The sequence below is a fragment of the Ursus maritimus genome, unplaced genomic scaffold (genome assembly GCF_017311325.1).
Source record: "Ursus maritimus isolate PB19 unplaced genomic scaffold, ASM1731132v1 scaffold_35, whole genome shotgun sequence".
Classification (NCBI taxonomy): domain Eukaryota; kingdom Metazoa; phylum Chordata; class Mammalia; order Carnivora; family Ursidae; genus Ursus; species Ursus maritimus.
Window position 1 is genome coordinate 8601527 of NW_024426119.1, and position 16804 is coordinate 8618330.

Genomic DNA, 16804 nt, shown 5'->3' on the forward strand with positions numbered 1-16804 from the left:
ATAAATAAATAAATCTTTAAAAAAAGTAGATTATTGAGCAAGAGTACAATCTTTGCCACTTACACAAGAATGAGAGCCCACTGTCTAGGAGGAAGAAATGAGTAAGTAGCAATTTGGGAACAGGTGGGAAAGCATTCATTCCTGGTCACACATTAAACTTATAAAGTTCTGATAGATTAAAACGGAAATTTGAATGATACATACATTTTGAAAATCAGAGTTCAAAGGTGATTTAGAAGAAATAGTAAAGAAGCCCACAGATATTTCCAATTCACCCTCTCAAGACAAAAACAATGTATCTGAACTGACCATAAATATTCAGATTAAGCAGTACTGACCCCAGTAACTCGGAGGACCCCTTCCATGCCAGAGAACAAAAGATAGAGAGCTCCTGCTACCACAACTTTGTGAAGAGTGACTCCAAGGCGAGGCCTAAACAGAAGCAAAGAAAGGGTTGAGTATCAATTCCACAAACTCCAAAATAAATAAGTTACAGCAACTCATGTTAATTAAAATACAGGCCAACAACTTAACAGAGGTAAGTCAGACGTACGTGATCCACATAAGAAAAAAAACTCAGAAGAACACGTGGTTTTAAACTAAGTTAATAAATACTAGAACTTCAGATCTGGTCCCTGGTTACTGTATTTAAAAAAAAAACAAAAACAAAAAAACCCTCTTTTTATTATAGAGAATTCTGAAACATTCAATGGTATAATGAAGCCCTCTATATCCATCATTCAGTCCCAATAACCACTGAGCTATAGCCAATCCCGCCTCATGCAAATCCCATCCACTTCCTATCCTCCCATATTATCTTCAAGCAAATCCTAGATAGCATATCTTTTATTTGTATATATTTCAGCATGTGTTTTTAACCAATAAGGACTTTTTAAAAACATAACCAAATACCATTATCAAATCTAAAAGCTTTAACAAAATAAGCAAACATCCTACTGCAAGTCAAGAGATAAACTGTACCTTTGTAAGCTCAGAATCCAACAAAATATGAAGTCTTTCAAGCAGCTTCTGCTTGAAGGAGGAAAAGTCTTGAATCCTTGCCATTCAAAATGCCATTCAATAAGAATCCGCATTTTAACAGGATCTCCAGGTGACTCATTAGTGTATAAGTTTGAGATGCACTGCCATAAATAATGTCTACCTAAGTCTAAATAATATTTGTTCTTGTATTTTTTGTTATATGCTAGCAAAGCTCTATATGGGCAAGGATTTTCCTCCCCACTGATGTATGTTAGAAACCTAGGCCACTCCCTGGCATATAGGAGGTACTCAAGTATTTGTTAAATGAATTAAATAATTTTAAAAATGAAACCCACCCCATCCCCCTAATCCCACTGAAAACAAAACTCCTTTAAATGAATAAATTTTAAAAATTAAAAACCATTTCTTTAATCCCACTTTAAGCAAGACTCCTTGAAGTAACTGTCTATACCTGGATAGTTCCAATTCCTCTGCTCCTATTCTCTCTCGAACTCACTCCAGTCAAGCTTTTATCCTAGCACTTCACCAAAACCACCTTACTAAGGTCACTTATATCTTCCATGTAGTTAAATCCAATGGTCATCATTCAACCCTCATGACACAATCACTCCCTCTGTGAAACAGTCTTCGGGTTTGCCTCTCAGCACAATGGTTCTCAAATTCCTCTAATTCTATTTCATCTCACTGAACTCTAAATAACTGAAAATGTTCAAGGGCTCCATCCTTTGACCTCTTGTCTAGATACACTTACTTCCTCAGTGACTGCATCCCAGTCTCGTGGCTTTAAGTAACATCTATATCCTGATGACTCCGAAAGTCATAGCTCTACCCTACTTTCTCCCCTTTATTCCATTTGGTTATCTAACTGAACCTTTATTCCCCCACATTTGGTTATCTAACTGAACTCCTAATCTTGCCTCTACTCCAAACTTATTCCACCTAAGATCCTCCTGAACTTATAAATTCCATCCTTCCACTGCTCAGACCAAAACAGTTGGCATCATCCTTGATTCCTCTTCTCTTTTCACATCACACAGCTGATCCACCAGAAAATTCCATTGGTTCTACCTTCAAAATATATACAGAATCTGACCACATCTTAGCATCTCTTCCTCTAAGTGTCCATATAGTTCCCGCACCACCTTGAGATCTCTCCTTAAATGTCACTAAGTGAAGCCTTCGTTGGCCACTATTTACAACTGCAAGTTTCACTTCTTGCCTACCACTCTCTATACACTTCCCCTGCTTTATCTGCTCCATTGCACTTATCACTGACAAATTAGATATTTACTTATTTGCATCTTTGTCCCCTCCCTCCACACATGTAAACGCCAAGTCTTTTCTTTACTTGCTGTATCCCCAGCACCTAGAACAATGTCTAGTACATAGAAGGCACTCAATAAAAATTTCTGAATAAAAAATAAATTATTTTCAGACTTTTTTCAGACTGAGTGACAGTCTCATAAAAAATGTGATTTCAAAAACATTTTGGAAGATTAAAATTCACTGTAAGTTCACCTTAAAAGTTTGATGTTTTAATGTCATTCACTACATCGCAGATTTTCCTGCAAATGTTCGAGTTCTCAGAAGTGAATTGAAACACTTAACATTTTCTAGCTTTTACAAATCTACAAAATTTTAGATACACGTCTTATTGCAGAACTACTTCTTATATTAATTCTTTCAGAATTACAATGGGAACCTGTAATACTGTTTCAATTTAATCAGTGTTTTAATATGTCCTTCCATATAAAAAGTTAACACTTACTTAACTATGCCATATCCCAGGCTGACTATGATGACCAGGGTTCGAGCCAGCGAGCGTTTAACTGCTGAAAGCAACTCCGCAAGGATCAGGGCACCTTGAACTATGAGAAAGAAGAAAGAGGGAAAGAGTGCTATAATCTAGGTTTGGGAAAAGGCATGACTCTAGAACCAGAATGTGGATCTAGATAACTAATGCTCTTCAGAATAAGCATTGGGATTAGTCCTATTCAAAGAAAATACCTCTCCTGCAATTCTTACAAGTACAGAAGCTGATTTCACTTACCTTGCTCATGTGAATAGCAGTCTGGGTGTGCTCAAAATCACATTCCCTCCCCAATTCCACTTCACTAAAACCTCGGCAGAATGCCACACCTACACAGACAGTTTATAACACCTATGAACTTTTCCCCCATTTTTAAAAACTGGGGAATACGCACTGAAAATATACACATACGTTGAAAAGCACAAAACACAAACACACAGCTTTCAAATGCTTTTCACATCCACTATTTTTAAGCCTTTTCAAAGACAGGGAAAACTCTAATTAGTAATCTTACAACAATAGTCATTAATAATTAAATGGTCTGATGCGAGAGAACCAAAGCTATCATAAAAAACTTCAGTACAAAATAATTTCTGCCATTACCTATTCACTTTAGTAAACCATAAGCACCCTCCTATTTTCTTGGTATTACTATATTTTACCAATTCTTAGAGGCACTTCTCCCTCACATCTTAAAAATCTCTGAAATCAAAGTAGGTCTTACCCATCAATAGCATCTTACTATTAAGTTGGTAGTATTTATTTCCCTCCTTAGATGTATAATATAATACTGGTGCCTAAAAATCAATGGCAATTGAGACTGAATGATGGTGATAATCTCATCCAAAACAGCCACTACTGTTGTAACTTGTGTGAATATATTCCACTACAATCACTCTTAAATCACTAAACCCATAAGTTATGAGATTAAAAACAAAAGTTACAATCATAGTGATTATGCTTAAGTTATTCTAATAATTAAGTAACTGAAACGTTAAACCCACTTAATCACTGCTGTCCTGAGGAAAACTCATGTCTTACCTGCCGATCACTCACAGATGGGCAAACATTTTTTGGTTACATACCTGATTCTCCTTTGTATCGGATGTTCTGAAATTCTGCATAAAAGACAGCTTTCTCAAGCATCCCCAGGAAGATGACAGCGCCAATCCAAAACTGAATTCTCAGGAGATCTCTCCAATAGCAGGCAGACCATGCCAGCCACAGAACACCAAACAGGACATACACAATACACATCACCATGAAAAACTGTCATCCAAACGGGTAAGAAATAAAAAGGAGGATTAGGGCCAAGAGCCCATTTAGAAGTCATACACAGTTTTAAACTATATAAAAAAATACACATTCTACCTCCTACTTTAAGAATAATTATTTTATTTCTTTGAAGTTCAATACTAACACAAAAAAATTATCTCCTCTTGTGCAGAGAGAAACTACCACAGAACCTATTATTAAGAGTGACCATTCTTCTGCATTAAAAGTGCCTTTTCAGCTCACAAACTAAAATTACATAAACAAAGAGAACACTAAAGAGGAAAAAAAGACATGGCAGGGTTAGAGTACATCTGAAGGCAATGAAACATAATGTGGGAAAACTATGAAAGGGAAAAGAAGAAACGAACAAAGGAAATCTGAAAACAGAGTAGGACTATTCCCATAGACACAGACACACACATGACGAAGTGTCATCATTTAGTTACTTAAATGATCACAAACCACAGGCAGTAAGAAATGCCCCGCTTTGGATTCTAAAGAGAATGTGAGATCTGAAATTATCTTTGAGGTACTTTCTAATTCAGAAATTCCACAAGTCATCAACCTCTTCATTCTATAGATGAGATGAGGCACAGAGTGATTCACTGATACTCTCAAGGTCATATTTTAGTAAGAAGTACAAAACAGCAAGCAGTGTTTTCTGAACTGTTCAGAAACAAATCTTTGAAGAAGAATATTACCACAAAACATGGACAATCTTTCAAGCTAAACTCACGTAATGTTAAGGTTAAGAATATAAGTTCACTTACAATCATCAAGGGATATTCTTCAAGCGTAAGGTATTCATAGGGACCCTTCACTTCAACAGTCACTGCCAAAACAAAGTCTTCAGAATTAATGTAAAGGATGCAGAAATTAAACAAAAACATTGCATAAGATTTGTCTGACAAAATTAATGAAAATTCCATTGGGTTATTTACTTTTAAACATTTCAGTTCTGGTGAATATTACATTTATAGAGCACTCTGAAATTCCTGAGGTGTTCTCATGGTTCATGCTGTGTCCCGTACAGGTCTCCATTCGTCTGCTCTCATCAGTACACTAAGTGGAAAATCCCTTGGTTCCCAGACACACATCCTTTAAAGACTAGATTAAAGGTATTTCCTCCACAAACCCCAACTGGAACCATAGCCCAGTTCCTCTAAATTCCAAACACATTTCATATACACTTTTTTTAAAAACACATCATTAATGTGCTTTGAAAAGTACGGAATTTCATTCCTTCATTCTGCTCTCCATGTCTTCTATCTATCCTTACCTATATTTTCCTATTGGTTTATTATTTTTTTAATCAACTTCAATTTTATATGATTTTGCTACATTAATGTATCATTTTCAGAAAGTACTTAATAATAACAAACTGGTTTATTTTTACAAAGTATTTAATGAGAAAAAGTGACAATAACAAAAATCTGAAAGACAGACCTGCCTTACTGAAGCAAAACTATGACTTTTAAAGTTGTAACTGATAAAACTATTTTATATCTGATTGATAAACACTTATGTGAGAAGTGTTAGTCTACGATGACAGACTAACTACTGCCTATTCAACAAAAATTTCCTAGTTTTTACCAAGCAAAAAGGACATGCCATTATTAAAAGAAAAAAAAAAAAGAAACAAAAGGAAAGAAAGTAAACCAGGTCCAACATTCATACAAACAAAAGGAGCACCCCATTTAGCAATCATAAAAATTTTAAGCACACTGGTTACTAAACCTACACCTTCTTAATTTAATAAAACAGCAAATCAAATAATTAGTGAATATCTATTATATCCTTTGCTTACTCTATGCCAGGGGTCAGCAAAATACAGCACATAAGCAAATTTGGTCGCCCACTTTTTATAAATAAAGTTTCACTGGAAAACAGCCACATCCATTCACTTACATATTATCTATAGTTGCACTCACACAACAATGGCAGAGTTGGGTAGCAGCAGTAGAGAGAACATTTACTATCTGGTTCTTTAAGAAAATTTGGCTAACCCTTGCTCTATGCTAAAATATAAAATACATTTACTGAGCACTTACTACGTGACACGCACTACAGAAAACAGGAGATAAAAAGATGAACAAGATGCTTTCCACCATCTAGTGGATTACCTACTAGAAGGGAGAGAAAGTAGGAAAGCAAGACAGAGAACTGCCCCTCTGAGCCAGACCCAGAAGGATGAGTGCGTACTTCCCTAAACAAAGTAAAAAGCCATCTGGGCAGAAGAAACAACATGAATGAAAACAGGTGTGAAAATGCATGATATATATTTAAAGAACATGTAGTCTGAGACTTCGCATAGTACCATATAGCAGCATTTTGAAAGAAACAGCAAAAGGTAAACTGGGACAAGATGCAGAGTTTTATAAGCCTTGCTGTACAAGGTGGACATTTTACAGGCAATGGGGAGACATCAAGGTTTTAATGGAGGCAAAAATGATGATAAAACTGTTCCAGAGAATTCTAGGAATTTCACATTGTATAGTTAAGTCCATGTTTTAAAGTACCTTCTTCTTGGGGCGCCTGGGAGGCTCAGTCGGTTAAGCGTCTGCCTTTGGCTCAGGTGACAATCCCCAAATCCTGGGATCCAGTCCCGCAACAGTCTGCCTGCTCAGCGGGGAGTCTGCTTCTGCCTCTCCCCTCCAATCCCCCCACTTGTGCTTTCTCTATCGTGCCTGCTCTTTCTCTCAAATAAGTAAATAAAATCTTTAAAAAAAAAGTACCTTCTTCTTAGCTCCAAACAGATGGATAAAACAAAACAAAATAAGGACATAAGCTAAAAACAATATAAACACCTCCAAATATCAAAACTAAACAAAAACTCAGAACAGTGTATGAGGCAAAAGGTAACTAAAAAAGTAACTCTGGGCCCAAAAAGCAAGCTGTGGTAGTTGGGAGTACAGTTCCTATGGGATCAAAACTAGCAGGATTCTGAGGAGGAGGAGCAGAGCCAGATTTGATGCATGAAGAGGCTGAAGTGGAACGGAATAGGACTTCTTTTCCATCCTTTTCAAAGAAAGAAGGTTGAAAGCAAATGTTGGCAACTGCTACTGTAGACTATTACTCTTTAGAAAGCTATGGGCCTAGAAATACAGGATACACATACATCTTGGGTCCAGAAACTGGGCAGGGCCACCCGCTCATTTACCTAGAACTGCTACATCCCATATAACTATAGAGCATAAAACCCATTTCTGTATTGGGAATTAAAAGCATTCAACACAATCTATAAAAAACAAAAATTTTAAATTAAGTCAAACAAAAGAAATAATGGAATAGAAAAGAAAGATAACAGTTGGGAAAAACTAACAAAAGCTGGTTCACTGGGATAAAAATTTAGTAAAATACAATTCTAGAAAGATTTTTTAAAAGTTAAAAGGGGAGATAAAAGCAATATTAAGAATGAGAAAAGCTACAGATAACAGATTTTCTGGTAAAGAAATGGTATTCATAACTTTATGCCAATAAAATTTGAAATCTTGAATGATACGGACAATTTCTCAAAAACAAAATACATCGATTCAAGTAAAAACAGGATAATTAAAAAAACAACTTATTACTATTAAAAAAATTAATCAGTCATTTAAAATCCATATAGGGGAGGAAAAAAAGAACATCAAGCCAAAACACTATTATAAGTTCTACAAAACGTTAAAAATGGATAATCCTACCCATACAAAAACTACGCCACAGAATTTTATAATAGGGGACATTCTCCAATTCATTGTATAAGACCAGCATAACCTGGATGCCAAAACCCACAGATACCAGTTATGAGAAAAGAAAATTACAGGGCCATCTTACTATGAACAAAACTTCCAAATAAAATTCTGTAAAACAAAAGTCAGCTATGTATATATATGTTTATGAGTGTGTGTTTGTGTATCAATACCAAATATTGGCATCTCAGAAATTCAAGAATGGGGTTTTAATTTTTTTAATTTTATTTATTTCTTTGAGAAGGAAAGAGCAAACATGAGCGGGAAAGGGGCAGGGGGAGAAGGAGAAGCAGAGTTCCCACTGAGCAAGAAACCCGACACTGGGCTCGAACCAAGGGACCTGGGCTGAAGGCAGATGCTTAACCAACTGAGCCACCCAGGTGCCCCCAGGAATGGTTTAACATTAGAAAAATCGGTTAATATAATGCAACACATTAACAGATTAATGGGGGAATCTACACGATTATTTTTTTTTTTAAAGATTTTATTTATTTGACAGAGATAGACAGCCAGAGAGAGAGGGAACACAAGCAGGGGGAGTGGGAGAGGAAGAAGCAGGCTCACAGCGGAGGAGCCTGATGTGGGGCTCGATCCCATAACGCCGGGATCACGCTCTGAGCCGAAGGCAGACGCTCAATGACTGCGCCACCCAGGCGCCCCATCTACACGATTATTTTAATCAATACAATCAAAACATTTGATAAAACTGAGCATTCATTCTCCATACTAAAAAAAAGGCAGAAAAATACACTTAGTAAATGAGGAAAAGAAAGAAACATCCTTAACCAAACACAGAATATTCTGAAAAGTCCACAGCGAATGTAATTAATGGTGAAATGTGCTAATATTGCCAATAAAGTCAGGAGCCAGATAAGGATGGTCATCATCATTGTTTCATTCAATATTCTACTCAACAGAGGAGGGGAAGGAAGAAAACTGCAAAGAAGGAAGAAACAAAAAAAAAGAAACTACAGAAAATAAGACTGGTTAAGTGACCATAAAATTCCAAGTAAGAGATAATGACTCCAGGAACTGGGTAAAAATAAAAGGAGAATACTAAGAAAAACTGAGACATTAAAAAATTACCAAAGTCAATTAATTCAAAAATTTCCAAGTTCTGACAAGTCTAGTTCAGAATTCTGAGAACATAATACCAATTAAGAATCTTCAAAGCAGGAGGATCGAATGAAGGCAAATGAAATCTAGTATCTGTAATACATAACAAGAAAGCATAAGTGAAGTGCCTAAGACTGTATATGGTACAGAACACAAATTCTTTTTTTTTTTTTTTTAAGATTTTATTTATTCATTTGCTGAAGACAAAGGGAGCACAAGCAGGGGGAGTGGCAGGCAGAGGGAGAGGGAGAAACAGGCTCCCCACTGACCAGGAAGCCCAATGGGGGGCTCAATTCCAGGACCCTTAAGGGACTGAGCCACCCGGGCACCCTCACAACAAACATTCTTAATTATTCCCTCCCTTAAAGCAATTTTACACTACCCATCACACATGACACAACTAGATAGTATCAATGGTAAAAAGGAACAAACTGTACTTACTGGTAAAAAGATTACTGGTAAGTGAATTTTCTTTTGAGGATTCCTTTGAGGATGAAATGCCAATATGTACAATAAAAATGTATGGTGCATCTTGCCAAGTTTTCAGTGGATCATGCATTGCCTGGAGAAAAAAAAAAAAACATCAAATCTACAAGTCTTAAGAACTAAGAACACATGTTAATATGAAAATCTTCTTCCAGAATGTGCCCAGAAACGTGGTGAGTTCTTCACTTTAATTCATTAAAACAGTAGGCACAACAAAACAAACAGGCCTATAGTGCATACGATAAAGTATGTCAGACTACAAATTACTAAGAGACAGGACATTTTATATCTTGTTATGCACAAAAATCACGTATTTAACATATTTTTTTTTACAAGGAAAACCTCAGCTAAAAATCACTAAACTGCATCTGTTTCATTAAGCCATGCTAGGATACTTGGTTATATTTTACACAGACAAAATAAGGAGATTTAAATCACCTCAAAACAAAACAAAAACACCCATGATGTATATTATTAACACTAACTCCTGAATTTAATTCCCTTTGTTCAATGTCCTTCCTAGACTACCAGAATTTCTCCTGAAAAGGACTCACATTTTTACCAAAAATTTAATCATGGCCACTCTATGTGGAGTCACTGTCCCTCAAAGTAAAGGAAGTGGAAGTAATAGCCTCCATGTTTACAAAACCAGTTAACTTGGGAAGAATCCATTCCAAGGCCAGTCGGTTTACACAAAGCCCAAGCAAAAAGCCTGCAAAAGATCTGTTGCCATACTTGCTAGATGGACTATGGACCTTCACAAACACAAGACTAAAACACAATGATAAAGGAGATAAACACAGAAAATTATTGGCTTCTTCCTTGTGTGAAAGTAGGTACTACTACTTAGACTTACAATTTATTACCTTCTGGTCTTAAAATTAAAAGAGACTTTTATCCAGACAGCTCTGGGTAAGCTTCATTGATCTATGAAACCCCTCAAAGTGGATAACAGATTTTACATATTAATGTGTTTTCCTGTGGAGCCTCAGGTTTTCTCAAATGTTCAAATTATCCTACAACCCAAGAAGAGTCCAGAACAAGATTTCAAAAATTATATTCCAAGATACAAACCCAAAGTGTCAAAGTAGATTAAATGATCCTACAGCTATAATACATTTACTGGGTTATCTTAATAACTTTTTTTTTTAAAGATTTTATTTATTTATTTGACAGAGAGAGACAGCCAGCGAGAGAGGGAACACAAGCAGGGGGAGTGGGAGAGGAAGAAGCAGGCTCCCAGTGGAGGAGCCGGACGTGGGGCTCGATCCCAGAATGCCAGCATCACGCCCTGAGCCAAAGGCAGACGCTTAATGACTGAGCCACCCAGGCGCCCCTGGGTTATCTTCTTAAGAACATAAATGCCATGCTGAATCACATAGATTTATCTCTGCCTAAAGGCCTCTTTCAGACAAAATTAAGGAGCAATTTATGAGAAAAATTTAAAGCTTCAAAGTTACAGGTACATTGTGTCCTTTACCTATAATTAGAACTTACTTGTGTATTAACCAATAAAATTTAGTTGGTGTAACGAGCTGCTCTGGTCTTAATTTTATACACCTTAAAACTACCTCTTACAAATTTCAAAGGGACTCCTTAATTCTCATATTCCAGGATTTGACAAAGTTTCCATCTAACTCTGGGATATACATATTTTGAGCCTGTAAAAATAACCATATGCCAAGTTCTGACTTGGTAACCAAGCTTTGACAGTCTAGTTCAGAATACTGAGAACATAATACCAATTAAGAATCTTAAAAGATATGCCAGGCACTCCGTCACAGGTTTAACATTTATTATAGTCCTTAATCCTTACAACAACCACATATGATAGGTACTATTATTAGCTCCTTCATAATTGTCCTTTAAGAGGTGAATGGATAAAATAAACTGTGGTACATTCAAGTAATGGAATATTATTTAGCACTAAAAAGAAATGAATTATCAAGCCATGAGAAGGCATGAAGAAACCTTAAATTCATAATACTAAGTGGAAGAAGCTAATCTGAAAAGGCTATATATCACACAATTTCAACTATAAGACATTCTGGAAAATGCAAAACTATGGAGACAGTAAAAAAACAAAACAAAAAAACAATCAGGGGAACCTGGGTGGCTCAGTCAGTTAAGCATTTGACTCTTGATTTCAGCTCAGGTCATGATCTCAGGGTCATAAGATTGAGCCCCATGTGGGGCTCCACACTCAGCGGGGAGTCTGCTTGAGATTCTCTCACCCTTTTTCCCTCTGTCCCACCCCCCACAAATAAATACATCTTTAAAGAAAAAAATCAATAACTGCCAGAGGCTTGAAGGGAGGGAGATGACTAGGTGGGAGGAGCACTGAGGATTTTTAGGGCAATGAAACTATTCTCTATATTATAATGGTGTGTAGCTGTCATTTTACATTTGATTAAAAACCAAACACTATACAACACAAGGAACTAACACTTATGTAACTATGGACTTTGGTTGATAACGAAGTGTCAATGTTGGTTCATCAATTGTAACAAATGTGCCACACTGGTTGGTGCAAGATGGTGATGGTGGGGGAGTCTATGCATTTGTGGAGGAGCTGTGTGGGAACCCTGCCTTTTGCTCAATTTTGTTATGAATCTAAAGCTGCTCTAAAAAAGAAAATCTACTAATTTAAAAAACATTACAATGGTAAATATATCACATTACTTGCTTAAATCAAACCATAAAACTAAATTAACAAAAACATTAAATCTTCTTAGGGAGAAAGGACAGAGAAAGGCCCCTTTGTCTAAAAAACATGTTTTATCAGAGCTTTAATAAAAGGGGGTGGTGCTAAACTTGTGACTACCCTTTAAACAGGATTATTAGGGCCGCCTGGGTGGCTCAGTCAGTCAGTTCAGGTCACGATCCCAGGGTGCTGGGATCAAGCCCCATGTTGGGCTCCCTGCTCAGCAGGGAACTTGCTTCTCCCCACCCCCCATTCTCTATCTCAAATAAACAAAATCTTCTTTAAATAAATAAATGGGATTATTAAGGTATTCTCCTCTTAGGCCCAATATTCAGGAAGAATGATCAAAGGACAGATAAATCTCTTTTTATTATAATCTGATTAAATATCTCTAAATATTACTTGTGATATTCAACAGGGTTATCTTTCAACCAGCTTTAATCACTAGGAACAGGTATCAAGCCTTGAGTAGAATTTAAAAGTATGCTATGCACAGGGAGCGCCTGGCTGGCTCAGTTGGTGGAGCATGTGACTCTTGATCTTGGGGTTAATAAGTTTGTGCCCATTATTGGTGTAGAGATTATTTAAAAATAAATACAAAATCTTTAAAAAAAATAAAATGAAAGTATGCTATGCACAGAAGACCACTGAATAAAAGCACAATTACAAACAGCCACTATGCATATAAATGTTTGGCTTCAACAATAATTTTTTAAAAATACAATTTACAACAATTTTTTAAAAAATATTTTATTTATTTATTTGACAGAGAGAGCAAGACAGCCAGCAAGAGCGGGAACACAAGCGGGGGGGGGGTGGGAGTGGGAGAGGAAAAAGCAGGCTCCCAGCAGAGGAGCCTGATGCGGGGCTCGATCCCAGAATGCCGGAATCACGCCCTGAGCCGAAGGCAGACACTTAACGACTGAGCCACCCAGGTGCCCCACAATTTACAACAATTTAACCTGACAAACTGCATAAAATCTGTTTTAAATTATAACAGCCACTGTTAGTGAGCAAAGAGGGAATCTCAATCCTATTTTCTTGGGACGATAAATTGCTATAATTTTTCTCTAGAGCACATTGACAATACAAAAAAAAAAAAACTTATAAACTGTGCATACACTTGGGACCCAGCAATTCCACCTCTAGGAATTTAGGGTAAGAAAATATTATAAATGTGCACAGGGGTGCTGGGTGGCTCAGTCAGTTGAGCAAGTCGGACTCCTGATCTCCACTTAGGTCTTGATCTCAGGGTCGTGAGTTCAAGCCCCTGAGTGGAGCCTACTTAAAAAAAAAATGTGCACAAAGATATAGCTATACATTATGAATGGGACCTTATCTATAACAGTGAAAATTTGGAAACAAAGCAATATACATCAACAAGGAGTTAAATATAAAAATCATGGTAAAATGAAATAATATGCAACCACAAAAAAAGTGAAGAAGCACTCAATGTACCAATCTATTAAATGAAAACAAAAAATTATATAGCAGCATATATAATATGATCTCACTTTGGTCAATATGCATGTGTTCTGTGTATCACACCGAACTGCTAGAAAATAAAATTATAAGGGATTTTTACTTTTAAGTTATAGAAGGAACAAGTTTGCCAACACGGAAGTCTTTTGAAACTAGAATATAAAAATTTTTTTTTAAATCTTCAAAATTCATCACTGAAGTGCTGTCCAAAATTGCAAGATAATGAAACACACAGATGTCTAACAATAGTCTGCTAACAAATTGCAGTGTATTCAAACAATAAAACACTCTGCAGGGACTTAAATAATGATGTCATATGATATTTACTAAACTGGAAGGACGTCCATGTTATACTGTTAAGCTAAAAAAAAAAGCTACAACATAATATATATTGTAGAATTCCCATTATTAAATAAATATAAGCATGCTTGGAGACAAAAGACAATAAAATAAATAAATTTATACTCTGTCAGTGTGTGGTAGTATTACAAATGATTATTTTCTTCTTTGCATTTATGTATGTTCTCTAAATTTTTGATAATGAATGTATATAGACGAGCAGTAAGAAAAAACCAACACTGTTTTTTCCAAAAAAAAAAAAAAAAATTTTAATGAACTCTGCAGTGCCAAACTCATCTTTAGGTTAAAATTCTATAAACTATAAATCAGGGTAGGGAAAGTGGGGACACCTCCAGAATAGCGGAATGAGGACCCCTGAAAATGCACTCATTTCTAAAAGCAACAAGAACATGGGCAAGAATGATCTAAATCAACATTTCTGCAAGTCCAGAAATTAGCTAAAGACTTGCGCCAACCCTAAATGTGTTTCCTTAAGAAAAACAGTTAGGGCTCATTAAGAAAAGCAAGCCTGTGGTGTTTTTGTTCATCCTAATCCCATGTCCCTCTTCCAAGCACCTTAAAACCAAAGTTCTCACAACTGTAATGGCTGTGAAAAATAGCAATTTCGCAGCCACTGGGAAAACCAGAACAAGTCTGAAGATGCCCTAAAACCCAGTGGCAGAGCTGTCTGGCAGGTGCTGAAAAGCTCCTTTCTCAGGTCTTATCTTTTGTATGACCTAATCCAGCCTCATTCAGTGGAAAGGATCCTATACTCAGGGAACTGTCAAAGGCACTCAGCCCCAACTGCGACAGATCACAGCTGCCCACCCCGAACAGGTGAAGTTATTAGCAGGCTGGGCTATCGTGAGGCTGACTAAACACTTAAAAGGAGAAACTGGAAATGAGATGGCCATAGGGGCTTTGAAAAACTCCAAAATATTCCTGAAAATCCACAAGGCTACAAGTACATGCAGATCTATGCACATATATGCGGGGCTGTACACACAGACCCAAGAGAGACCTGTGAAGGCCCTAATCACTCACCTCTGACTGATCTTAAGGTTCCACACAAGAAGGAAGTAAAAGTTAAGACAGAGTTTTAAATTGTAAAGAAGCCAGGCACAAGACCACAACTGCATGATTCCATTTACATAAAATGAATAGAACAGGCAAATCCGTAGACAAAAAGAATAGTGGTTGCCTAGGGCTGGGGCAAGGGTGGAAGGGAAGTGACGGCTAATGGCTCTGCCATATTTATTTATTTTTAAAAGATTTTATTTTTTATTTATTTGAAGAGATAGAGACAGCCAGCGAGAGAGGGAACAGAAGCAGGGGGAGTGGGAGAGGAAGAAGCAGGCTCATAGCAGAGGAGCCTGATATGGGGCTCGATCCCACAACGCCCGGATCATGCCCTGAGCCAAAGGCAGATGCTTAACGACTGCGCCACCCAGGCGCCCCTCTGCCATATTTAAAATAGTGACTTCTCGGGTGACAAAGACGTTCTGGAATTAGATCCTGATTGGTGCCTGCACAACTTGTGAATATACTATAAAAAAGACTGAATTATAGCTTTTAAGAGGCTGAATTCTGAGATATGTATCTCTGAATAAAGTCATCGTAAAATTTAAAACTTTAATCAGTTTTGTAAAAAGTATGATCCAACATGGTTGTCTTATTTACTCTATATTTTTAAGGGGTAAAGTTTTGAAGAATTAGTTACTGTGAATTACAAAGTGAATTATGAAAAAAGGCATATTTATCATCTTCTACCTTACTTCAATCTTCCAAACTGTCTTCCAGTTATATTCTATCATAAGATAATTTTAGATGGAGTTTGAGGTTCTTTCTTAAAAGGTTCTTCCTATTTATGAGTCATATTTATCGGGTGATGATTACAAAAACAACAGATTGTAGCAAATAGGGAAAATACAGGAAATACAAAGAAGAAAATAAAAACTGCTATATTATCCACAACAACCATTATTAACATTTTGGTGTTTAAAGTTCTTTTTTTTTTTTTTCCAGTAATCTCTACACCAAATGTGGGATATGAACTGACGACCCCAAGATCAAGAGTCACATGCTCTACTGACGAAGGCAGGCAGGCACCCCAACATTTTGGTGTTTAAACTTCCATTCTTAAGTTTCTTTTTTAAATGGTACGATACCAAGATAATTCAAAACACATAAACCTAAGAAAACTGAAATATGTGTTCAATCCCCCAAATTCCCTACTACACTTACAGTTTTGTCTCCAGTAAGGGTAAGATTTGTTGCATTCTCCTTAGCCTTTAAATATTAAAAAAGGAAAAGAAAATTAATTCAGAATTTTTACTTTACTCTCAGAAATACGTAACAATGAAAACAATTACCTCTTGTTTTTCTCCTAAGAGAGGCAACCGATGCACAAAATCCCCAGAAAAGCTCTATGGAAGAAATATAACATTAAAGTTAAAGAGGTATAATAAGTAAAAGCACAGTTCAAAATCCACAGAAACGGTTACAGCAAAACTTACTGGAACAGTATATGGCACTGACAGACAAAGATTTCCAATGAACCACAAACAAGTGAATAAACCCCTGCTGAGAACTAAAAAATAGTATCAGACTAAACTGGCCATTCAATTTTTCTATTAAGAATTAAAGATTTTAAAGAATTTAAAAAACCTTAAATAGAAGGTATATGCTTAGGATGGAGAGATCTTATGATTCCCTCTCTTGCTACAGATGAGAAAAATATGACTCAACATTATAAAGCTTTAGATGCAGAAATGGGATTTGAATGTAGGATTTTTAACTCTTGGGTTCACTGAGGTGCTCCTTCCACAACACACTCACGCCTATAAAAAACTACACTAA

General features: G+C 36.4%; 1 protein-coding gene across 5 annotated transcripts in view; it reads right to left on the bottom strand.

The window, feature by feature from the left end:
• The window catches only part of TMEM87A (transmembrane protein 87A), a 42733-nt gene that overhangs the window by 15311 nt on the left and 10618 nt on the right, over window positions 1-16804 (bottom strand). For 2 of the 5 annotated variants that reach the window (XM_008702207.2, XM_008702206.2), the window contains exons 5-11: window positions 16318-16371; window positions 16190-16234; window positions 9376-9496; window positions 4858-4919; window positions 3898-4081; window positions 2771-2870; window positions 339-432 (exon numbers count right to left, since the gene is read on the bottom strand). In XM_008702207.2, the coding sequence (XP_008700429.2) occupies window positions 339-432; window positions 2771-2870; window positions 3898-4081; window positions 4858-4919; window positions 9376-9496; window positions 16190-16234; window positions 16318-16371 (660 nt within the window). Of the gene's footprint in view, window positions 1-338; window positions 433-2770; window positions 2871-3897; window positions 4082-4857; window positions 4935-8519; window positions 9028-9375; window positions 9497-16189; window positions 16235-16317; window positions 16372-16804 lie in introns of those variants that run through there. The other 3 variants (XM_008702205.2, XM_008702204.2, XM_008702209.2) reach the window with 2 other exon arrangements.